Here is a 24950-nt window from a genome sequence, read left to right on the forward strand (position 1 = left end):
GACCCGCTAACGGCCGCCTACGAAGGGCCTGTTTTTCTCCACCCCGCACGACGTTGGGCTGTACCATGTCGTATTATAGGGGTGGCTCGTGGCACTGAAAAGTCTCCAAACGGAACCAAAAAAAACCTCCACGTATAAAACCAGCATGTTAAGGAGAAGTCTAAACTGGAACTCTCTGCCCTGTCATGCTGGCTTTCTGCGTGGCTTTCTGTTCCGTATATTGGAGGGTTCAGTGGCTGGAGGGTTCCAATGGTACAACCCAACCCTCTGGGGGGATTTCCCCATAAGGGTTGTTCCAGGCTAATTAAGAGCCCCTGTTCCCTTCAAAGGGAAGATCACAGCATTTAAAATAGCGTTGCCCACGATTTAGCCTGCCAGGCTACATGATCACTCCTTTGGAAAGATTTGTTTTAAAAGAAAATGTTAATAAAATAGGGGTGTGTTCAATATTTAAGACACATTAAGCTTCCTATTACTATGTATGGGTGTGAAAGCTGGACAATGAGGAAAGCTGATAGGAAGAAAGATGATTCCTTTGAAATGTGGTGTTGGCGGAGAGTGTTGCGGATACCGTGGACGGCCAAAAACAAACAAACCCAAATCAGTGGGTCAAATCAAGCCTGAACTGACCCAAGAAGCTAAAATGACTGAGGATGTCATACTTTGGTCACTGGAAAAGACAATCATGCTAGGAAAAGTGGAGGGCAGCAGGAAAAGAGGAAGACCCAACCAGAGATGGATGGACTATAAAGGAAGCCACGGCCCTCAGTTTGCAAGATCTGAGCAAGGCTGTCAAAGATAGGACATTTTGGAGGACATGGATTCATAGGGTCGCCATGAGTCGGAAGCCACTTGACGGCACTTAACACAACACACACACAAGCTTTTTTTCAACTGCATTCTGCAGTTGGCTGGGAAAGATGATACCAAACAGAAGCTAGAAACAAAAAGGAGCAACTCCTTCCTCTCAGCAAGGAAAGGCTGTGTGTGGACTTGAACCCATTTCTTTTCAAGTAGTTGGCTCTCTTTATTCACAAGAGACCTAACAGCACTTAACAGACCATACCCATATTCAGAAATACAGAAGTTTGGGATGCTGGAATTGTATTATTCCCCACTCCCCAAGGGACCAACACTTTAAAATAAGACCCAAACACACTAATTTGTCCGTTCCCTCCCAAACACACAATGCTGCATTTCAATTATACACACTTCCCATCACCACTAGTAAGTAATAAAACCCAGGATGAACATTTCCTTGATTTTGCCCGCTAACCGCTCTCTGCAACTAGCTGGTGGAAGTTTCTCACCCCACACCATATCCCTGGAGGTGGAACATCTCCACTCCCACATTCATCCCACAAACCCGAGCCTCACTGGCTCTATACGAGAGCTGAAAGACACAACAGTAGCCACAAACCATTTCAACAGTCCTTTTAATTAAAAGAATATATAGTGGAGAGAGAGACTCATAAGACAAACTGTCTCATTTAACTGAGGTTCAGTGCCCGGAGGCCCCAATCTGTGGTCCACCAGGCTCCCAGTACAGCCTCTGATGCATTTCAATAGTTTTTGTTCCAGCTGAGATATTGACAAAGGACCCCATAACCTCCTCTTCTGCAGCTGAATAAGGGAGGCCTTGGAAAGCGGGAAATAGTAGAGAGCAAATGAGGTGGCCAAAGGGCTCTGTCCAAGCCTATGTTCATACAAGGAGGGAAGAGTCCTTTGCCTGTATTGCCAAGACAAAGTTGCTGACTCTCCTGGCCTAGCTGTTGAAAATATGGCCCCTATTAAAATATAATGGCTATTTAGGTACCTATTTAGGTACCTATACAAAAATTTCTGTAGAATGGGTGATAATCTTCAAAGTAGGAAAGGACAGTCCCGCCCCAGTTAGACATACAGCTTGCTTCGCTTTACCAACTGAGGCCATGTTTTGCAACGCCAAAGTGACCCCTTTTTAATCTGAGTGCATCTCAGCAAGCAAGCCAAAAACCACAGCTTCACTAAGACCGCACGAAGCGTGAAAAAATCCCCTCTGGTTCTTTCCCTTCATGAGCAGCAGCCAGGCCTTCATCTCCCCTCCTTTTAGCCAACGCCGCCAGGGACTTGAATGTCTTCGGCTCGTAGATCGCCATGTCAGCCAAGACTTTCCTGTTCAATTCCACCTGACACTGAAACGTAAGAGAACAGCCGTCACAAAGTTGGCAAGAGAACAGCCATGCCGTCTGGTGCCAAACGCTTTCAAACCAAAAAGAAAACTTTAAAGAAATTTTAGATTTTGATTCACTAGTAAATTTCTGCCTCTTGCAACACCAAATTTTGGTTTGACTCAGATGGTTCCCTCCAACATTGCAGAGATGAAAAATGATTCCCCTGGGGAGATAGTTCCATGTAGCACATGGAACCACCACCCTGAATCTTAAGGATACTTGTTTTAACACCCCGATTTTCATGCCGTCCTCCACTCTCTGCATGTTACTTAAAGTTCTTCTCCCTGTGCTTGCTGTAGTCACTCCTTTACAGGTGTAAAAACCAAACAGGATTGTTCTTTGAGTTAAAGACGCACTTAAATTGGCCAGACCATATAAGAATGAGAGTTCAAAATAGATCTCTGCAACTGAAGTGTGCTAACTGGTGTTGCAGTGTTCTGGCTGCTCTAGAGACAAGATGAATCTTTCGCCACTGAGATTTTGCTTCTGGGCTTTGGAACAACAGCTCTAGCAACTACACAAACAAAATATTAACAAGGCATCCCCAAAAGACAAAGCTAGGACCAGTGACTTACTGGGAACTGGTACAAGAAAAGAGAGATATCCCAAAGAAATAGGGCAATTGGAGGATATATAGAAATCTTATACAACTGAACACAGGCAAATCGTAGAAAAGAGCAAGAGCCTGGAAGCACCTTAAAAACTTACAAAATTTCTGGCAGATTCAGCTAGAATGTGAGTCCATCTATCCTTAAGTAGAGAAGAGTGACTTAGACACGCAATGGCAATGTAAAAAGTAAATTACATTAGCAGGCCTGATTGACATTGCTGGACACTGAAGAAAGCTGATAGGAAGTAGACTCCTTTGAAATGTGGTGTTGGAGGAGAGTGTTACGGATACCGTGGACGGCCAGAAAAACAAATCAGTGGGTTACAGATCAAATCAAGCCTGAACTGTCCCTAGAAGCGAAAATGACTAAACTGAAGCTATCATATTTTGGTCACATTATGAGAAGACCAGAGTCACTGGAAAAGACAATCATGCTGGGAAAAGTGGAGGGCAGGAGGAAAAGAGGAAGACCCAACAAGAGATGGATTGACTCCATCAAGGCAGCCACAGCCCTCAATTTGCAAGATCTGAGCAAGGCTGTCAAAGATAGGACATTTTGGAGGACCTTGATTCATAGGCTAGCCATGAGTCGGAAGCGACTTGACGGCACTTACACACACAGTGGGCATGGAGAAATCAGCATTGGTAATGAGGCAAGAATCTCAGATCTCTATTCAGTTCAGGAGAATGCATGGTCTTGAGCTTCATTATTAGTTATAATTCAGCAGTCTCTCTTTCTCATCTCCCTTTGAAACCCCTTTGTAAGACAACTGCTCCTCTGAAATCAGCAACTGAATGTCCTGGAAGGTTAAAATGACCCCCCACTGGTTTCTGAATGTTGTGGTTTCTGATGTCAGACTTATGCCCATTCAATCTTTGTCCTAGGGACTGGCCTGTCTATCCAATGTAGTGGGTGGAGGGGCATTGCTGGCATGTGATGGCATAAATCACATTAGAAGATGAACAGGAGTATGAACCTGCGATAGTATGGCTGACGTTGCTGGGCCCAGTGATGGTGTTGCTAGGCAAATCGTGTCCTTATTGTTGGGCTAACATAAATTCAAAACAGACTGTTCAGTCATGGTGTTCAACATCTCTTTACAGAATCAGGAGAGAAAAAGAGGAAGAAAATAATGCTAGTAACGAACACCACCAAAGTCCTGCATAGCTCCCTTCAGCAAAGGATTAAACCAATGATTCAGGATATGAGCATATTTTCAATTCCAGATCAAGCATGTTTAATGCATATTTTGGCAAATTCTGAGTTCCTTCATATGAGGGAGCGTTCTCATTTCTGCCTCTGGCCAATTTTTAAAGAAGAGTTTGTTTTTATACCCTCCTTTTCTCTACCTTATAAGGAGTACCCTTTCTCTCCCCACAACAGACACCTTGTGAGGCAGGTGGGGCTGAGAGAGTTCAGAGAGAACTGTGACTAGCCCAAGGTCCCCCAGCAGGTTTCATGTGGAGGAGTGGGGGAAACAAAACTTGCTCTCCAGATTAGAGTCCGCCACTACACCACACTGGCTCTCCTCTTCCATTTTATCCTCGCACCAACCCTGTGAGGTAGGTTGGCCCCAGAAAAGTGATTGATCCAAGGTCATCCAATAACTGGCCAAGAATATGAATTTGGAGGAGGGTCTTCATATTCTTAGTCCAATACTCTAAATGCTACACCACACTGACTCTTATACCAACTAAAGTGAGAAGCCTGGTATTTTTAGCACCGAGAAGCAACACAGGAGAGGTGAGAGGAAAGGAAGAAAGCAGTTTACCTTATAAAGATTGCTGATGAAATGGTGATACTTCATACCGTGTTCGAGAGCAGCCGCTGTTAACCTCGTCATCCACAACTGAAAGTAAAACATGGAAGACTGAGTTTCTGCATACTAGAATCTCGCAAATGTCTCAGCAACTTTTCTGGTCCCTTTCCTTACCGCTCTCATATCCCTCTTTTTCAACTTTCTGGCCTTTGTAGCGTAGACGAAAGCCCTGCGGACCGCTCGGACGGCCAAGCTGTAGCAACGGTTCTTCCGCCCGCGGAAGTGCTGAAAGGGAGAGAAATGAAGAATGTGAGTCAAATCGGTGTTTGAGAATAACAGGAGGGCCCTGCCATACAGAAGATTGCTATCCTTCCGCCTAGCACCCTGAAAACCCTTAGAACAGGCAAACGCCTTGACAGAAATTCAAATTTTCATCGATTCCACGGGAAGATGAATAGTCTAACAAGACAATACTCAGCGCATTTACCAAGCCTCCATTCCCACCCTGTTCAACACATCACATTGAAATTGATAGTAACTAGACACATGAACAAAATCCTCTTAAATCCAAAAAATGGAAATATTGGGACTTTTGAGAGGGGAAAACCAGGAACATTTTAAAGGAAAGGCTTCCTTGGGCCACTGTGTGAACAGACTGCTGGACTTGATGTGCCTTGGTCTGATCCAGCAGGGCCTTTCTTATGTTCCTTTTCCCGAATGATCAGGGAGGATACATTTGTATCTGTTATTTTTGATCCCCATGCAAAAATAAGAGTATAAGAAACAGCGCATAGATCTAAGTTCACAGAAACAAAATGGAAGTTTGATGGCACAGTAGTTTCAGCATTCCGGAAAACCCTTAAGAGGTTACTTGGGATTCCTCCATGAGATTTCATTCATTTATTTACTGAATTATTTGCCTTCTGGCAAAGACATGACCCAATAAGGCAGCTTTACAACCCATAAAAATATCCATACGGCCCATCTATAATTAAGCACTCAGAATAAGGTCATACAGGATAAAATCAGATTAAAACTGGTATTTAAAGAACAACAATAACCAGGGGAACAAAATAAATATAACTGTACAGCCTTTAGAAACGTGGCCAGGGAAGGTGCCACAAACTTAATGAAAAAGAACATTTCATTCTCAAGGAGGGGCTGTGGCTCAGTGGTAGAACATCTGTTTGGCAAGGAGAAGACCCTGGCATCTTCAGTTAAAAGGACCATATAGTAGGTGATGTGAAAGACCTTTCCTGATTCCCGGGAGAGCTGCTGCCAGCCTGAGCAGATAACAGAGACCTTAATGGTCCAAGGGTCTAATTCAGCATAGGGAAGCTTAATGAGTGTCTTGGTACCACCACCATCAAGGCCACGGCTGTCCTCCGGGTCCTTCAACAGGGACACGGGCCTGCAAGGTCACGAATGGATTTCGAAGCCTTCCCACAAAATTCGGACTTGGGATTTCCCAATCCATAGTGCAGGCTGCAATCCCGTGCAGGCTTACTCCCCAGTAGTTCTGAGCAACCTCAGAGTAAAGGGGTGGCAATGTCCCTCCTCCCTTCGCTTTTAATTTCTGTTGAATCTGGCTGATCAAACCCATGCAGGCCTACTCAGGAGCCAACCCCCATCCCCTTCAACGGGACCGACTCAAGTATTTGCGCGATAGGATCACAGTCTCATAATACCAGAAAGCGGGGTCATCTGCTGAAGCTGGAGAGTGAAAGATTCAAACCAGATAAAAAGGAAGCATTTCTTCACACAACTCATAGTTAAGTTGTGGAACTCCCTGCCCCAGGATGTGGAAGGCTTGAAGAGGGGAGTGAACATATCCATGGAGGAGAGGGCAATTCATGGCTACTAGTAAAAATGGATACTAGTCATGAGGCATACCTATTCTCTCCAGTCTCAGAGGAGCATGGCTATTATATGAGGTGGTGTCTTGCTTGTGGGCTTCCTAGAGGCAGCTGGTTGGCCACTGTAGGAACAGACTGCTGGACTTGATGGGCCCCAGTCTGATCCAGCTTGGGTTTTCTTATGTTCTTACGATGCATACCTATGCTCTCCAGGATCAGAGGTGCGGGCCTATGAGGTCCTGTGGCACACAGGCAGGACAATGCTGCTGCAGTCGTCTTGTTTGCGGGCTTCCTTGAGGCACCTGGTTGGCCACTGTGTGAACAGACTGCTGGATCTGACGGGCCTTGGTCTGAACCAGCATGGCCTCTAGGTTGCTAGGTCCCTCTTCGACACCTGCGGGAGATTTTTGGGGGCGGAGCCTGAGGGCGGGGTTTGGGAGGGACTTCAATGCCATAGAGTCCAATGGACAAAGCGGCCATTTTTCTCCAGGTGATCTGATCTCTATCGGCTGGAGATCAGTTGAATTAGCAGGTGATCTCCTGCTACTACCTGGAAGTTGGGAAGAATCCAAACAGCACTCACACAAAATGATAAAGTGCTAATTTATAAAAGTGAAAATAAGTGCAAAGGTGAACAATATATACAACAAGGTAACAAGATACACATACAAATTATCAAAAGCAGTCCAGCAGAATAATAAATTCAATATATAAATATCCTGAAATCAGGTAAGTGATTGTCCAGTTCTGAATGTCCTGTATATCAGGTAAGTCAGTCTAAATTATCAATTATAGACTTCTCTATGTTTGTAGATTGCTGGAAGGCGATGTCCCTGGGACATCCCCCTTGCATCTTGCAACCCCTTTGCATCCGACGCTCCTGCAGCCCCCTTGCATCCGACTCCCCAAGCTAGAGATTGAAGCAACCCCCTTGCACCCGACGCTCTTGCATCCCCCTTGCATCTTGCAACCCCCTTGCACCCGACGCTCTTGCATCCCCCTTGCATCTTGCAACCCCCTTGCACCCGACGCTCTTGCATTCCCCTTGCATCTTGCAACCCCCTTGCATCTTGCAACCCCCTTGCATCCGACCCCCCAAGCCAGAGATCGAAGCAACCCCCTTGCATCCGACGCTCTTTCAAAAAGAAAGCATGCTCAAAAAGGCACTCTGAAACATTATGCAACGTGCAATTATGATTATTATTATTATTTAAAGCGGACCCCATGTGCAAAATCGCCGCGGTCGAGCCCTTACCCGCGCATGCTTGAGCACCTCGTACTTCCTCCAGAAGCGATCGGTCAGGCGGGTCCGGATCCACAGGGCCGGCGTGAGGAACACCATCCCTGCCCGCTGCAGAAGGAGACCGGAAGGGCGCGCAGAGCAGAAACCCACGCCGAGCTCCTTTTCCGGGCTGCAGGGCGCAAGCGCGGACGGAGGGGGGGGGAGGTGGAGGGAGTGTGCCTGGCGCGTCTCGGATGGAGGAGTGAACTCGCGCAACCCTGTGTGTGTGTGTGGGAGGGTATTTGGAGGGGGGAGATGAGACGAACAGCGAACCTTCCTGCGATTCTTTACAGGCCGACCACCCCCCAACCCTGGTTCAGTTTGCTTTTGCCAGTTTGGGACCTAGGGATGCCAACCTCCAGGCGGGGGCTGCAAAAATACATCCGCGCGCAGACTCAGTATTAGATCCTGTCTAGACCCTTAAGGAAAAAAGACGCCTACAAAGATAACGCGTTTTTAAATAAATTTTTATTAATTTTTATTATTTTTCAAATGCCTTATCTTTTTGTGTCTTTTTTCTTAGTTTAGACAGGATCTAATATTTTTTAATAAATATTGTTGTTGTTTTAAAATAATTTTTTATTAATTTTTATTATTTTTCAAAAAACAATATTTATTAAAAAATATTAGATCCTGTCTAAACTCTAAGAAAAAAAGACACACAAAAAGATAACGCATTTGGGGAAAAAATTATTTAAAAAAACAATATTTATTAACAAAATATTAGATCCTGTCTAAACTCTAAGAAAAAGGACACATAAAAAGATAAATAACAATATACATGCGTGTACATTGTTATTTATCTTTTTATGTGTCCTTTTTCTTAGAGTTTAGACAGGATCTAATATTGAGTCTGCATGCTGATATATTCTTGTAGCGTTGTCGTTTTCAGCATAGGGTTACTTGCATTTTTATTGCTTGTTGCAACCTCCAGATGGGGGCTGGATATCTCCCTAGGGTTGCCAACCTCCAGGGGCTGGCTGGAGATCTCCCGCTATTATAACTAATCTCCAGGCGATAGAGATCCGTCCCCCTGGAGGAAAATGGCCACTTTGGCCACTGGACTCTATAGCATCCAAGTCCCTCCACTCCTCAAACCCCGCCCTCCTCAGGCTCCACCCCCCAAATCTCCAGGTATTTCCCAACCTGGAGCTGGCAACCCTAGATCTTCCAGAATCACATTTCCTCTCCAGGTGACAGAGAGCAGTTCCCCTGGAGAAAATGGCTGGTTTGGAGGGTGTACCCTGCTGAAGTCCTTCCCCAGGCTCCACCCCAAAATCTCCAGGTATTTCCCAAGCGTGAGTTGGCAAGCCTATAATAAATTGGGATTAGTTGGAATTTCCGTGCAAATTTGATACTTAGCTCCGGGTTGCCAGCTCCGGGGTTGGAAATATCTGGAGATTTTGGGGGTGGAGCCTGAGGATGGTGGGGTTTGGGTGGAGGAGGGACTTCAAGGTGGTGTAATGCCATTGAGTTCACATTCCAAAGCAGCCATTTTCTCCAGGTGAACTGATATATGTCGCCTGGAAATCAATTGTAATAGCGGGAGATCTCCAGCTACCACCTGGAGGTTGGCAACCCTATACTTAGGTTTGCCAGCTCTGGGTTAGGCAATTCCTGGAGATTTTGGGGTGGAAGCTGGGGAGGGCAGGGTTTGGAGAGGCCAGGGACCTCCGCAGGGCATAGGGCCATAGAGTCCTCCGGCCAAATCAACTGTTCTTTCCAAGGGAAAGGATGTCTGTAATGTGGAGGTCAGTTATAATGCTAGAGGATCCCCAGGCCCCACCTGGAGGCTGATATTCCTAAATTGGAAGTGGTTGCAATTTCTGTGCGTGTGTGTGTTAAGTGCAGTCAAGTCGCTTCCGACTCATGGCGACCCTATGAATGAAAGTCCTCCAAAATGTCCAATCTTTGACAGCCTTGCTCAGATCTTGCAAATTGAGGGCTGTGGCTGCCTTTATTGAGTCAGTCTATCTCTTGTTGGGTCTTCCTCTTTTCCTGCTGCCCTCAGCTTTTCCTAGCATGACTGTCTTTTCCAGTGACTCTTGCTTTCTCATAATGGGACCAAAATACGATAGCCTCAGTTTAGTCATTTTAGCTTCTAGGGTCAGTTCAGGCTGGATTTGATCTAGAACCCACTGATTTGTTTTTTTGGCGGTCCAGGGTATCCGTAACCCTCTCCTCCAACACCACATTTCAAAGGAATCTATTTTCTTCCTATCAGCTTTCTTCACTGTCCAGCTTTCACACCCATACATAGTAACAGGGAATACGATGGCATGAATTAATCTAGTCTTGGTGGCCAGTGACACATCCTTACACTTCAAAATCTTTTCTGGCTCCTTCATGGCTGCCCTTCCTAGTCTCAATCTCTTTCTGATTTCTTGGCCGCAGTCTCCCTTTTGGTTGATGGTGGAGCCAAGGAATAAAAAGTCTTGAACAATTTCAATTTCCTCATTGTCAACCTTAAAGTTGTGTAATTCTATGCAGATTTGATTTTGTCAATCTTGGCCTCAATAGAAGCAGGGAATAGTTAGCTCACTACAGAAATTGCCTCTCTTCAAAGGTTTAGGCCCAATATTCATCTGGCCCTGAGGGTTTATCAATTTACACAACTCATCAGATTTTCCCTTTGGACTGGTCCTTGTTTCTGTTAATACCGTCATCTAAACATCTGTGTCTGCCAAGGGAAGGTAACGTTTCCGGCGCAGACGAAGAGGGCCGTAGTCCATGAAAGTTTTTGCCGTAATAAATGTGTTAGAGACTTTTAAGAGGCCTGAAAACTCCCAGTGGTTTTCTCTGCACTCTTTATTTTCAAGACGTGCGGGTGATAATTAGACACGGGGATTAGACTGCCGCATCTTCGCTTGCAAGAAATGCATATCCTATTATGGAATTGTCTTACCGTCTGTTGGGGTCTCCATAACATGTTTTTCCCCCTGTTGAAGTAGTATCAAGTAGGTCATCTTATTTTGAATAATTGAATCCTGCAATACTTACCAGTTATTTTGGCCTCCATCATAGCCCCATGCTTGCTCGCTCACGCCAAGTGGGAATTTTTCCCATCATTACTGGCCAGACTCTCCTGAAACCTATATAGCAAAAATCTCCCTTCCTTTTTAAAGCACAGACTCCACGTCTTACCTCTGCGGCTGCCCTTCCCTTTCTTCTCTACTCCATTTTTACTTTTCTTCTTCCTCTTTGTCATATATATTTGATTTTTCCACCCCAGCCTCCGGAGCATCCATGGCTGTCCCCACTCCCCCACCATCCTCACGACTACCCTGCGAAACCAACTGGCCTACAACCATTCTTCTTAGCTTCATGGCTAAGTGGGGACTTGGACGGCAACACACACACACACACACACAAACACACACACACACATATCACATGAACATATGAAGCTGCCTTATACTGAATCAGACCCTTGGTCCAGCAAAGTCAGTATTGTCTGCTCAGACCGGCAGCAGCTCTCCAGGGTCTCAGGCAGGGGTCTTTCACATCATCTGCTTGCCTGGTCCCTTTAACTGGAGATGCCGTGGATTGAACCTGGGATCTTCTGCATGCCAAGCAGATGCTCTACCACTGATCCACAGCCCCTCCCCTATGTATGTGTGTGTGTGTGTGTGTGTGTGTGTATAAATATATTCTGCATGCCAAGCATATAACGGAACAGTTAGAAATTGCAGCACTATAAATACATGTAAAACATGGTCCATCTACATTGGATCAGACGAGCTAGGAGAGAGAGTCAGGAGGCAGTGGGGGCACAGATATCAGAAGACTAGGGGCCCCCAGCAATGGCTTGACTGGTGATGGATCCACAATCAGGCCTCTCAGACACCAGCTCTTTGGCCATTTCCTTCCACCACGATCTCAGGGCACGGTCCGCTCCCTTGGTTAACAAGAGGTCCATCACAGGGTAGTGTCCTCTTTCCACGGCGAGGTGCAGCGGGGTCTTGCCGAGCCACCCGGCTGCGTTGACGTCGGCTCCGTGGTCCAGGAGGCAGCTGGCGACGCCGACATGGCCGCAGCCGGCTGCTCGGTGCAACGGGGTCAGATTCAGACCGTCCCTTCCATTAACTCCAGCAGCGGCAGTGGCGCCTACCAGGAGGCAGATGACAGGCAGGTGTCCGGCGGTCGCAGCTTTGTGGAGAGCGGAGCAGCCGTGGTGGTCAGTTATGTTCACTTCTGCCTTGGCTTGGAGGAGCAATTTCACAATCTAAAGAGAGAGCGAGAGGAATTCAGGAACATTGAATCATAGAGTTGGAAGGGATCACCAGGGTCATGAACACATGAAGCTGCCTTATACTGAATCAGACCCTTGATCCGTCAGTATTCTCTAAGACCGGCAGCGGCTTTCCAGGGTCTTAGGTAGAGGTCTTTCACATCACCTGCTTGCCTGGTTCCTTTAACTGGAGATGCCGGGGATTGAACCTGGGACTTTCTGCATGCCAAGCAGAGGCTCTACCACTGAGCCACAGCCCCTCCCCAAAATGTTAAACAGCTACCATACTGAGATGTTGATGGAGTCATACGAACACATGAAGCTGCCTTATACTGAATCAGACCCCTGGTCCATCCAAGTCAGCACAGTCTACTCAGACCAGCAGCGGCTGTCCAAGGTCTCTGGATGAGGGCTTTCACAGCATCTGCCTGCCTGGTTCCTTTAACTGGAGATGCCGGGGATTGACCCTGGGACCTTGTGCATGCCAAGCAGATGCTCTACCAGTGAGCCACAGCCCCTCCCCATGAAGCTGCCTTATACTGAATGAGACCCTTGGTCCATCAAAGTCAGTATTGTCTACTCAGACCGGCCGTGGCTCTCCAGGGTCTCAGGCTGAGGTCTTTCCCATCACCTCCTTGCCTAGTCCCTTTAACTGGAGATGCCGGGGACTGAACTTGGGACCTTCTGCATGCCAAGCAGATGCTCTACCACTGAGCCACGGCCCCTGCACTTCCATGGCGGTCTCCCATCCAAGTACTAACCAGGGCTGTCCCGGCTAGCTTCTGAGATTTGTGAGACTGGGCTTGCCTGGGCCACCCAGGTCACCAATGTAATACGTAGATAAAAACAATGTAGGGGAATCTGCAGCCTTACCTCCGGGTTGCCATTGTTAGAAGCGATCGAAAGGGGAGTCCTTCCCAAACCATCCTGAGCGTCCAGGTCGGCCCCCTTATCGAGCAAGAGACGCAGAGCTTCGATTCGTCCCGCCTCGGCTGCTATGTGTAACGGCGTGACTCCCCCCTCTCTACCGAGATCCGGACCGACCCCCTGGGACATCAGCAAGTCCATGATGTGCAGCTGGTTGTTGGCAGTCGCCCAGTGCAAGGGTGCCCACTGGTTGGCATCCACGGCAGCAAGATCCGCCCCTCGCTGCAAGAGCAGCTGGACCATTAGGAGGTGCCCATTGGCGGCTGCGCAGTGTAGTGGGGTCAGGCCTCCTTTGGTGGCCGTGGTCGCCGGCGTGCCCCGAGCGAGGAGGAACTCTGCCACTTGGGTATGGCCGCTCCAAGCCGCATGGTGCAACGGTGTGTAGGAAGCCCCGTTCCGGGCATGGACCACTGCGCCACGCTGGACGAGGAATTTGACCAAAGGGGCGTAGCCGTTCAAGGTAGCCATGTGTAACGGAGTCCAGCCGTTCTCGTCTCTGGAAGGGGTTGGAAAAGAAGAAGAAGAGTTGGTTTTTGTATGCTGACTTTCTCTACCATTTAAGGGAGAATCAAAGTGGCTTACAATCGCCTTCCCCTCCCCACAACAGCCACTCTGTGAGGTAGGTGGGGCTTAGAGAGCTCTAAGAGAGCTGTGACTAGCCCAAGGTCACCCAGCTGGCTTCGTGTGTAGGACTGGGGAAACCAACCCAGTTCACCAGATTAGTATTCGCCACTCATGTGGAGTAGTGGGGAATCAAACCCGGTTCTCCAGATTAGAGTCCACCGCTCCAAACCACCGCTCTTAACCACTACACCACACTGGCTCATGGTAATGGTAGTAATACACCAGCCTTCTCCGCACCTGCACTCAGTCCCGGCTCCCTGCCGTAAAAGCTGCTTCACCCGGCCAATGTTGCCGTTTTGGGTTGCCTGATGGAGCTCCTCCCTTCTCTCCAGCACAGGAACGAGGACCAAAGTCTTCTCCTTGGGGTTGACCCTGCAATCGTTCCTCGCCAGATGTTCTTCTGGAGTCCTCTCCTCGCCCAGCACCATCCACCTCCTCTGGAGCTCGGCCTCGACTTCCGTGCCTCCGGACAAGAAACGACAAGAAGGCCATCGACCCCGATTCTTAAGAACTAGGAGCAAAGCAGTCTCCACCAGTGGTTAGGGTCAGCAGCAGCCTGGTCTGGGCTGGATTTGTTGACAAGTTCAGACTAGAGTTGTCCATCTCCAGGTGGTGGGTGGAGATGACCCAGGATGACAATTGATCTCCAGGTGACAGGGATCAATTCACCTGGAGAAAATGGTCGCCTTGGAAGGTGGACTCCAGGGCATTATACCCAGCGGAAGCCCCTCCCTCTCCAAACCCCCCTCCTCAGGTTCCACCCCCCAAATCTCCAGGTATTTCCCAATCCAGAGCTGGCAACCCTACTGTCTAGCTACTACATTTTCCACCATCCTTTTTTCCCCATCCTGGAACTCCCAACTCCAGGAATCATCCAGGCACTGATCTGACCCAGCTCCGCTTCACTTCACCATCGTGTAGGGTTGCCAACCTCCAGGTACCTGTATTCATAAACAACAGCACGAGGCTCCTCTTAAGTAGAACAATGTTATTTACTGCCAAGTGTAAGAACTATGGTACACACTAAGAATTATTCATATTACTAATGATGCATATTATTCATATTGGAGTGATTCATCTTTCCCTACAACAACGTGCACACTACGTCTTTATTATTTGGACTTACCCTATCTCGAAGCGACGGCAGACTTTGCTTGGACTTGAATTTACGGGAAGATTTTACCTCGTTTATGGGAACATACTCCTTCCGGACTTGGGTGATGTAACCCCGGTTGGGGATATGACTTATGTTATTTTGGTACTAGTAATATGAATAATTCTTAGTGTGTACCATAGTTCTTACACTTGGCAGTAAATAACATTGTTCTACTTAAGAGGAGCCTCGTGCTGTTGTTTATGAATACAAGTATTGTACTTTCAGCATAGGTTTTATTTGTAGTAGATAACCTCCAGGTACCAGCTGGAGATCTCCTGCCATTACAACTGGTCTCCAGCTGATAGAGATCAATTCCCCTGGAGAAAATGGCTGCTTTGGCAATTGGACTCTATGGCATTGAAGTCCCTCCCCTCCCCAGACCCCACTGTCCTCAAGATCCACCCCCAAAACCTTCCGCCTGTGGTGAAGAGGGACCTGGCAACCCTTTCATCATGGGACTTCTGCAGCTGTCCTTTGCTACTCACAAATCCAATAGTTTGACCCCTTGATAACAACTCTTAAGATCCTATGAAACGAAATCATTTTCTCACGGCTGAAAACTCTTCCCAGAACCCCCACATCTCCCCACACCTTTCACTTCCTTCAAATCCTTCCTCAAAACCCTCCCTTCTCTGCAAAGCCTTCATGGCAGATTTAATAAAGTTCCATATCTGGATCGGGTCTGCCCATGTGGAGAAGGCGACAGAGAAACAGTTTCACATATCCTCAAGTGTCCACTCTACGATAGGGGCCGTTGTAATCTCACAGACCCGTTACTTGCTGATAGGGAATGCTTACCTACCAGTTCAGAGGTGTCCTACCTTACGACCAAACAGGATACAACCATTATTGACTCGGTACCAAGGTTTTTTTTTTGCTTGTAATTAGAGGACGTGGTCACTACTCTGCACCCTATAATGGTTAACTCAGGATTAAATAACCAAGTAACCACACTAGTGGGATATGTATGTTCTTATAAAAATGGTTTTATAGTAAACTTTACCATATGATACCTGCATACTTTATATCATGATTTTACTGTAAACTCCACTGTACATTTTCCCTTTTAATGCCAATAAAGGCTTTCGAATTTGTATTTGCCTTAAAAAAAACCCCTTCAAAATCCCCCCGTGTTAACCTGAAACTTAAACATCCATAAGGGCAACAAATGCAGACTCTTCCCCAATTTTATCCCTGCCTTTCCCTCCCGTCCCTCGGTTGGTTCCCTGGCCTTCAGTTTTAAATCGGAACACCAGATTTTAAATTGAAAGCTCCTTGCAGGCGGAGACCTATCTCCTCGTCCTCTGCAGATCCGTGGGCACGTTGACGGCTCGGTACCAAACAGTAAGCAACCCTTACCGGTCATTTCTGTCCCGCTGCCGGTGTGAGCCCTTCTGAATTGAACGGCAGCGCCTCCGCGGTGCGGTTGGTTCCACAAATGCGCTTGACCAAAGGGATCTGAATCTCAAACAGGACTTCGCTGATATCAGCTGTGGCAGCTGCCCTTTCTGGATCCTTTTGGCCGTCTCTCATAGCACATCCCCCCTTGTGACCGCAAGATTCTCTGTGGAGTAGCGAGGCCGATTTGTTTGCAAACAGAAAGCTTCAGTGACTACACCAAATAGATTTCAGTACCTCCAGAGGTGAAAAGCGACCACCTACTTCTCCAAAGGAGTTCAGCTAGCAGCCCGAGTTCGACCCTCACTAAAGGCCGATTAAGGTTCCCAAGGAAAGCCAGCAATCTCTCTCCTGTGCCTTCTACTCGGTTGTGCAAAGGGCTGTTTACTTAATGGCTCAAAGCCTGCTAATAGGAGGGAGGAGTCCTCGGCTGCTAATGGTTAATAGGATCTGGGCCCGTCTGCGCTTCCCCCCCTCCTTCCCCGCCACACGCGGAAATCCTTGCAAATCTACATTCCATCAATGACCTCTAGATGCCGGGGTCTGGGCACTGTTTCTGCCCAGGGCGTGATTCAGCGGAAGGGAAGCACTGAAAAGGGTTAGGAGCAGACGCCTTTCCGTAGCACTTCGATGCAGAAGACAGGCCTCAGGGCAGTTTTCCCGATGCTTGTCCCCCGAAGCCGGTGCTCTGAGATAGACTGCCTCTGAACATGGAGGTTCCATTTCGCTGCTGTGCCTGCCTGTCTCCAGGGACCTGTCCCCAATAGAAAAAGGACACCCTGCCTTAATTTGTCTTTAGGTAAGGTAAAGGTCCCCTGTGCAAGCACCGGGTCATTCCTGACCTATGGGGTGACATCACATCTTGATGTTTACTTGGCAGACTTTGGGAGTTACCGCACTTTGTATTCCCAGCGATGTATTAAGAGTTTGAAAAATCGCTTTAAAAGGGTTTTTGGATACCACGGCTTATAAATGGTTGGAAGACGTCTTCACAGCTAAAGGGGCCAAACAGAGTGCGAACAGTATTTTCTATAACGTTTTCAAACCCTTAATACATCGGTGGGAATACATAGAAAGTGCGAACAGTATTTTTTATAACGTTTTCAAACTCTTAATACATCACTGGGAATACAAGTGCAGTAACCCCCTTTGTTTACGGGGTGGTTTGCCAGTGCCTTCCCCAGTCATCTTCCCTTTACCCCCAGCAAGCTGGGTACTCATTTTACCGACCTCGGTAGGATGGAAGGCTTAGTCGACCTTGAGCCGGCTACCTGAAACCGACTTCCGTTGGGATCGAACTCACGTCGTGAGCAGAGCTTGGACTGCAGTACTGCAGCTTACCACTCTGAACCATGGGGCTCTTCCTTTTTTTTATCTTTAGAGGATGCTTTTTAGAAAGGCTTTGTCGAGAGGCCACAGGTGCCTAAGAAGCGAAATATTTGATTGGCTGATTTTTGTGCCCAACCATGTTAGGTAGGTTGCCAGGTCCCTCTTTGCCACTGGCGGGAAGTTTTTGGGGTGGAGCCTGAGGAAGGTGGGTTTTGGGGAGGGGAGGGTCTTCATTGCCATAGATTCCAATTGCCAAAGCGGCCATTTTCTTCAGGGGAGCTAATCTCTATCGACTGGAGATCAGTTGTAATAGCAGGAGATCTCCAGCTAGTACCTGGAGGTTGGCAACCCTAATGCTAACTTCAAGGCAAGAGACTTTTGGAGGTGGTTTGCCATTGCCTGCCTCTGCGTGGGCTGAGAGAGTTCGGAGAGAGCTGTGACTGGCCAAAGGCCACCCAGCAGGCTTCATGTGGAGGAGTGGGGAATCGAACCCAGTTCTCCGGATTAGAGTCCGCTGCTCTTAACCAGAATACCACTCTGGCTCTCTGGCCATTTATGCATGGGAGGTTTTGCCTTGGATTTGCCGCTCTCTAGGTGCACATTTCCCCCATCCAGATTCTCAAAAGTCTGCACGGGGGTTTATTTTTGAGTTTAGAGAATTCAGATAGGGAAAATGTGCATCTAGAGAGCGGCAAATCCAAGGCAAAACCTCCCATGCATAAATGGCCGATGAGATATTAAATACCTGTGAAATATTGCAGGGTATGTTTCAATGCTCAACTATGCCCTTCCTTTGGGTTCTGGCACTGGAGCTGCTGTCTTTCCAGCACCGGTTTAGGGTTTCTGAAGAGTACTTGAAGGGCTGTCATATAGAGGATGGTGCCAAGTTGTTTTCAGTTGACCCAGAAGGTCGGACCAGAACCAATGGGTTGAAATTAAATCAAAAGAGTTTCCATCTAGACATTAGGAAGAATTTTCAAACAGTTAAGAGCGATTCCTCAGTGGAACAGGCTTCCTCGGGAGGTGGTAAGCTCTCCTTCCCTGGAGGTTTTTAAGCAGAGGCTAGATGGCCATCTGTCAGCAATGTGGATTCTATGACCTTAGGCAGATGATGAGGGGGGGCATCTTGGCCATCTTCTGGGCATGGAGTAGGAGTCACTGGGGGTGTGGGGGGGCAGGAAGTTGTGAATTTCCTGCATTGTGCAGGGGGTTGGACTAGATGACCCTGGTGATCCCCTCCAACTCGATGATTCTATGATTCTATTCTGTTCTTTACCCTTTCAGGCTTTTCTGTGAAATCCTAACCCCCTTTTTCTCTGGAGCCTGAAAACGATTGTATCGTCTGCTCTAATGGTACTGTTTTGAATTGGCATTTCAATTAGATTGCTTGTATATTCTGCCGATGGCTCAGGGGCTTTCAATTGCTCGCTGGTTTTTAATTTTCCTCTCGCTGTGATGAGTCTTTCATCTTGTCTGTTGTTTTCTACATTTTGCAAGTTTAATTTTTTTTTTCAAATCTCGGCGCTGATGTGATTTTAATTGCTTTGATACGTGTTAGCTGCCCCAGGAACAAGGCTTTTTAACTCATGGCTCTAAATATCTACAATAAACCAACAAACAAAGTAAACCCCCACACATCTGTCTGCATGTCTCTTAGGGTTGCCAACCGCCAAGTACTAGCTGGAGATCTCCTGCTATTACAACTGATCTCTAGCTGATAGAGATCAACTCACCTGGAGAAAATGGCTGCTTGGGCCACGCTGCCTTATACTGAATCAGACCCTTGGTCCATCAAAGTCAGTATTGTCTACTCAGACCGGCAGCGGCTCTCCAGGGTCTCAGGCAGAGGTCTTTCACATCACCTACTTGCCTAGTCCCTTTAGCTGGAGATGCTGGGGATTGCTAGGACCTTCTGCGTGCCAAGCAGATGCTCTACCGCTGAGCTACGGCCCCTAGTTGCTTTGAAACCCTGTCCTGTATGGCCCAGGATAGCTCAATCTTGTCAGACCTCAAATGCTAAGCAGGATCAGCCCTGGTTAGTACTTGGATGGGAGACCACCAAGGAAGTTCAGGGATGCTATGCAGAGGCAGGCAATGGCAAACCACCTTTGCTGATCTCTTGCCTTGAAAACCGCACAGGGTTGCAAATCGGCTGTGACTTAACAGCACTTTCCACCATCACCAAGGGAAAATCTAGCTAGAGAACAGCCTTCAGCCGAATCTTGAGTAGGACTGCTAACTTTTGAGCAAAAACCTCTTCAATGGCTCCTTAACAGCAGGTTTCCTTACAGCAATGAGCAGTTGATCCAAACAGCACCTGCCAATTTCTGCCCACCAAATCTGTACAAAAGACACAGTTTCCCTTGATCAGCTGGCAACCTGAACCCTGATCTATAGGGTTGTCAGGTCCCCCCTCTCCACCGGGAGGTTTTTGGGGCAGAGCCTGAGGAGGGTGGGGTTTGGGGAGGGGAGGGACTTAAGTGCCACAGAGTTCAATTGCCAAAGCAGCCATTTTCTCCAGGTGAACTGATCTCTATCACCTGGAGATCAGTTGTAATAGCAGGAGATCTCCAGCTAGTACCTGGAGGTTGGCAACCCTACTGATCTGGTCTGGCAGCCAGCTCGGCAGCGTTACGGTCCGGGTGAGTATCATAGGACTGGAGACACTAACTTTACAAGAACAGAAGGACAAAATGGAAGACACTGAGCTATCTTGTTACAGACTGGCATGCACCGACTTGTCCTCTGTCCGAGGTCCTGCCTATTACGTGATTGCTTGCTGTTAGCAGACCTTGTCCAGGGTTTGATCTGTCAGCGGGCTCAAGCAGCAGAGCTTAACTTTGGGATGCAATAACAAGGTCTCCAAGAATTAACTCCACTAAGCTGACTGCCTGTTGACATTTTTGGCACCAGGATCCAATCATGAGTATGAACGGGATATAATGCCATAGAGTTCATCCTCCAAAGCAGCCATTTTCTACAGGGGAATCGATCTCTCGCCTGGAGATCTCCAGGCCCCACCTGGATGATGGCAGCCCTACCACGTAGGATATCTTGATACTACATGCCAGTGTGGTGTAGTGGTTAAGATCGGTGGTTAGGAACGGTGGAGTCTAATCTGGAGAATGGGGTTTGATTCCCCACTCCTCCACATGAGCAGCGGAGGCTAATCTAGTGACCTGGGTCGGTTTCCCCACTCCTACACATGAAGCCAGCTGGGTGACCTTGGGCTAGTCACAGCTCTTGTAAGGAAACGGGTTGCTAATCTCCTGGACTGGTTGTGGCAACCCAAACAGATGCGTGCCACCACTGTTCCATACGTGCGCCAAGCCCCAAATGCAATGGGGAAGGCTCCCGCGACAGCCAGTGAGGAAGCACGGACGGAGAAGCCTCTCGGAGAGAACCAGAGGAAAGCCATCTTCTCTGACCCAGTCTCCACTAAGCTGTCATTCTGAGAGACATGTCCAGGCACACACGCAGTCCTCCCCCCCCTCGCCTCCTTCATCAGCATGATTGCTAGCCCATCAGAAGACATCCTAATACCAACGATGAGTCGTTCCTCCAGCAACGATAGTTAATCCCATCTTCAAGCAACTCTTGACCCTTTCAGTATTGCACAAATCACTGGAATTAGAATAAGTTTGTTCAATTGCCCAACCTCCACACCCCGGAACCAACCATTAGTTGTTTTGTCACCTTGTTTTGCAATGGGATCCACCAGGGTAATCTCATTACCCCACCCCCAGAGAAAGGTATAACTGGAGTCCCCAAAAGTCCATACCCTCCCTTAGGTCTTCTCCTCCATACTTGCTGTCACTCTGTCAGAGTGGGCAGCCATGCTCGAACATGCAGGGGACCTCCCCTGCCCCCTTTTTATTCCTCTTAGCCTATGGAACTCAGGACAACTCCGCTCCAAAACAGGTGAAGTATTTCCCATCGTAAGCCTGCCACTTTGGCAAAAGTCTCTTCCTACCACCTTTTGCTCCTAGATTCTTTGTATGTTTTGTATTGCCACATTGAATGCTTGAATTACATAAACTCTCTTAATTTGGAATCCCTTGCCTCTGTCATTATTCTAAGGTCACAGATTTGAACTCTGGTATACATTGGTTGCATCTCACTATATAAATATTGTAATTGCCATAGGCTCGCTAATTCCCCAATCAAAGCGCATTTTGGCTAACACTCTCTTAGAGCTCTCTCAGCCCCACCTGCCTCACAGGACGTCTGTTGTGAGGAGGGGAAGGGAAGGAGATTGTAAGCTGGTTTGACCTTCTGAGTTGACCTTAGGCTTAGCACCAAACCCGTCCAGCCAAATTTGACAACTCGGGATCAGGTCCTGCCAAGCCAAGCCTCCTACGGGTCCCAGCAGCTGGTGTCAAACAGCTTCAGGCAAATGACACCACTGAGTCACTGCCAGGCAAAGCGTTGGGCATGCGTCATAGCAACACCCGGGATTTCAACAGTTGTTTTCTTGACTTGGGATGGCTCCCCGTAGATCTCTTCCCCAATCGCTGTCAAAGCATCTCTCCAAATGTATCTGCCCGGCACTTTTAATATTTTCGAGGCCCCGAGTGATAACTATTTTAATTTACTCCAGCTTCCAATGGGATCGTTTTTTAATAACTGTAGTTTCCGTGGATTTTTTCTTTCAGCAGCTTTTCAGTCTGATTTAAGTATGTTTGATTGCAGCTTTGCATCGAGGGCATTATATTTGCCTAACCGCAAGACCTCTTGGATATCATTCAAGAGCAAAGCAAGATATATGTCTTTTAAAGAAGCTACATGACTCACAAATGGGTTCATATATTTGTATTTATTAGAGTAAGTCATAGCGATCTCAGCACCCTTCCAGAAGGCCAAAAGGGATTCTAGTGTGAGGAATAAACTATGGTCCATTTGAGAATGGCTTATGAATGACACGGACCAGAATTATTCTACATGTGGGAGTAGGAAACAATGGATATGCTCATGAACATTTATAAATGACAGCAAAAATTGTCCATATAGTGTCAAGATATTGTGGGTTGCCAAACTCCAGGTGGGGCCTGGAGATCTCCTGGAATGATAACTGATCTCCAGACAAAAGATCGGTTACTCTGGAGAAAATTGCTGCTTTGGAGAATGGACTGTATGGCATTATACCCTGCTAAGGTCCCACCCTGCTTCCCGCAGGCTCCATTCCCCAAATCTCCAGGAATTTCCCAACCAGGACTTGGCAACCCTGGGCACTTCCTCTATGTGCTGAAGTGACCAAGATGACATGGTCATACATTGTGGCATACAGAGAATGCTGTTTTGTGGTGTTTTATCAGTGCATATATGCCAAAAAGTCATGTCGAAGATTTTTATATATATATATATATATATATATATATATATATATATATATATATATATATATATATATATATATATATATATATATATATATATATATCATGAGACGACAAGAGTCACTGGAAAAGACAGTCATGCTAGGAAAAGTTGAGGGCAGCAGGAAAAGAGGAAGACCCAACCAGAGATGGATTGACTCAATAAAGGAAGCCACAGCCCTCAAATTGCAAGATCTGAGCAAGGCTGTCAAAGATAGGACATTTTGGAGGACTTTCATTCATAGGGTCGCCATGAGTCGGAAGTGTCTTGACAGTACTTAACACACACACACACACAAATAAACAGGAGACTGTAGATTTCCACAGTGGAAACAAGACCAGATAATTGAACAGGCCAGATTCCTGAGAGAGAGATGGATAAAGCAAATGTTGAAGCACCCAAGGAATTGCATCATGAACGGTGGCTGGGAGGTCCATGATCTGTAAACACTTCTCCAGAGGAACAAAAAAAAAATTAACTCTTCCTGCCCACCAGATGGCACTATAGGCCCAAAAGAGAGCGAAACGGCACCCTGAACATAGTGTTACTTTTTTTGGTTAAGATCCTGGTTAAGGTTCGGCAATTTGGTAATTCCCAGGACAAGACTAAGAATCCACCGGCGGTGCAGCTCAGGAGTTCTGTGAGCCACCGCCAAGCTACCAGTAGCTGCAGCCAGCTTTCTTTGCTGGTGTCAGACTTCAGTACCTCGTTGCATTTCAGCAATAGTAAACTTCACTCCAGACGGTGCAGAGAGTTTAAAGTTTTATTAAGAAAATAAATGGGTTCAGCATATCTTACAAACTTAAGGTTGGAATACGGATTGGGGAAACAGTGGTCAACTTTATAGGGAACATACAATACAATTGATTGCATCAGCGGTAGGACATGAAAGGGTGCAGCAGAGTTGTTTTGAATGTAAAAGGATACAAGGTAACAGTAAGGAAATGTTCGCAGGTGATTGCCCTCTACTAAACCTCCTGGTGAGATTGACTAGCAAGCTGCCCGGCGATCACTGGGCTCCCAGGCATTTGTTCTGCAGTGCCAGAGATCTCACCTGGCTCTCTATTGAAACGCTAATGCCAGGCGATCAGAGCAAAGAGAACGGGGGGGGGGGGTGGGAAGGAGACACAGAGTCTGCTTATCCAGGGCTCGACTGGACGCCCTCGCTGACAGCTGGGAAGAGCTGCCATATTTCCAGGCAAGGAGAATTTACAGTCGCTGATTTCCTCCTAGCTAAGGGAAAGGTCTAGAATAGGCTTGCCAACCTCCAGGTGGGGGCTGGAGACCTCCCGGAATTACAACTGTTCTCCTGATGAAAAAGATCAATCCCCCTGGAGAAAATGGTTGCTTTGGAGGTTGAACTCGGTGGCATTATCCCCCACTGCTGGAGAGAGCCAACGTGGTGTAGTGGTTAAGAGCGGTGGTTTGGAGGCGGACTCTGATCTGGAGATCCAGGTTTGATTCCCTACTCTTCCGTATGAGCGGCAGAGGCTAATCTGTTGAACTGAATTTGTTTCCCCACTCCTACACATGCAGCCAGCTGGGTGACCACTAGTCACACTCAGCCCCACCTACCTCACAGGGTGTCGGTTGTAGGGTGGGGAAGGGAAGGTGATTGTAAGCCGGTTTGATTCTTCCAACAACAAAGATGGTGAGGGGTCTGGAGACCAAGTCCTATGAGGAAAGATTGAAGGAGCTGGGTATGTTTAGCCTGAAAAGGAGAAGACTGAGAGGGGATATGATAACCATCTTCACGTACCATCTTCACGTACTTGAAGGGCTGTCAGACCAGAAGGTCAGACCAGAACCAACGGGTTGAAATTAAATCAGAAGAGTTAGGAAGAATTTTCTAACAGAGCGGTTCCTCAGTGGAACAGGTTTCCTTGAGAGGTGGTAAGCTCTCCTTCCCTGGAGGTTTTTCAGCAGAGGCTAGATGGCCATCTGTCAGCAATGCTGATTCTATGACCTTAAGCAGATCACGAGAGGGAGGGCATCTTGGCCATCTTCTGGGCATGGAGTAGGGATCACTGGGTGTGTGTGGGGGAGGTAGTTGTAAATTTCCTGCATTGTGCAGGAAGTTGGACTAGATTACCCTGGTGGTCCCTTCCAACTCTATGATTCTATGTTTCCTTAACTGGTAGAGAAAGTCAACATATAAAAACCAACTCTTCTTCTTCTTCCCCCCCCT

General features: G+C 47.4%; 2 protein-coding genes across 2 annotated transcripts; both read right to left on the bottom strand.

The window, feature by feature from the left end:
• Positions 1-2006: 2006 nt before the first annotated feature.
• Positions 2007-7781, bottom strand: MRPL20 (mitochondrial ribosomal protein L20). The gene is made up of 4 exons (XM_056865519.1): positions 7695-7781; positions 4758-4868; positions 4596-4673; positions 2007-2174 (listed from the first exon to the last, which is right to left on the bottom strand). Exons 1-4 carry the CDS (start codon positions 7779-7781, stop codon positions 2007-2009), a joined length of 444 nt encoding a protein of 147 aa, XP_056721497.1.
• Positions 7782-11508: 3727 nt separating this feature from the next.
• Positions 11509-16025, bottom strand: ANKRD65 (ankyrin repeat domain 65). Its single transcript, XM_056865520.1, has 4 exons — positions 16019-16025; positions 13741-13966; positions 12826-13375; positions 11509-11946 (listed from the first exon to the last, which is right to left on the bottom strand). The coding sequence occupies exons 1-4, from the start codon at positions 16023-16025 to the stop codon at positions 11509-11511; spliced, it is 1221 nt and encodes a 406-aa protein (XP_056721498.1).
• Between the last annotated feature and the right edge of the window lie 8925 nt (positions 16026-24950).

This window comes from Euleptes europaea, chromosome 19 (genome assembly GCF_029931775.1).
Source record: "Euleptes europaea isolate rEulEur1 chromosome 19, rEulEur1.hap1, whole genome shotgun sequence".
NCBI lineage: Eukaryota > Metazoa > Chordata > Lepidosauria > Squamata > Sphaerodactylidae > Euleptes > Euleptes europaea.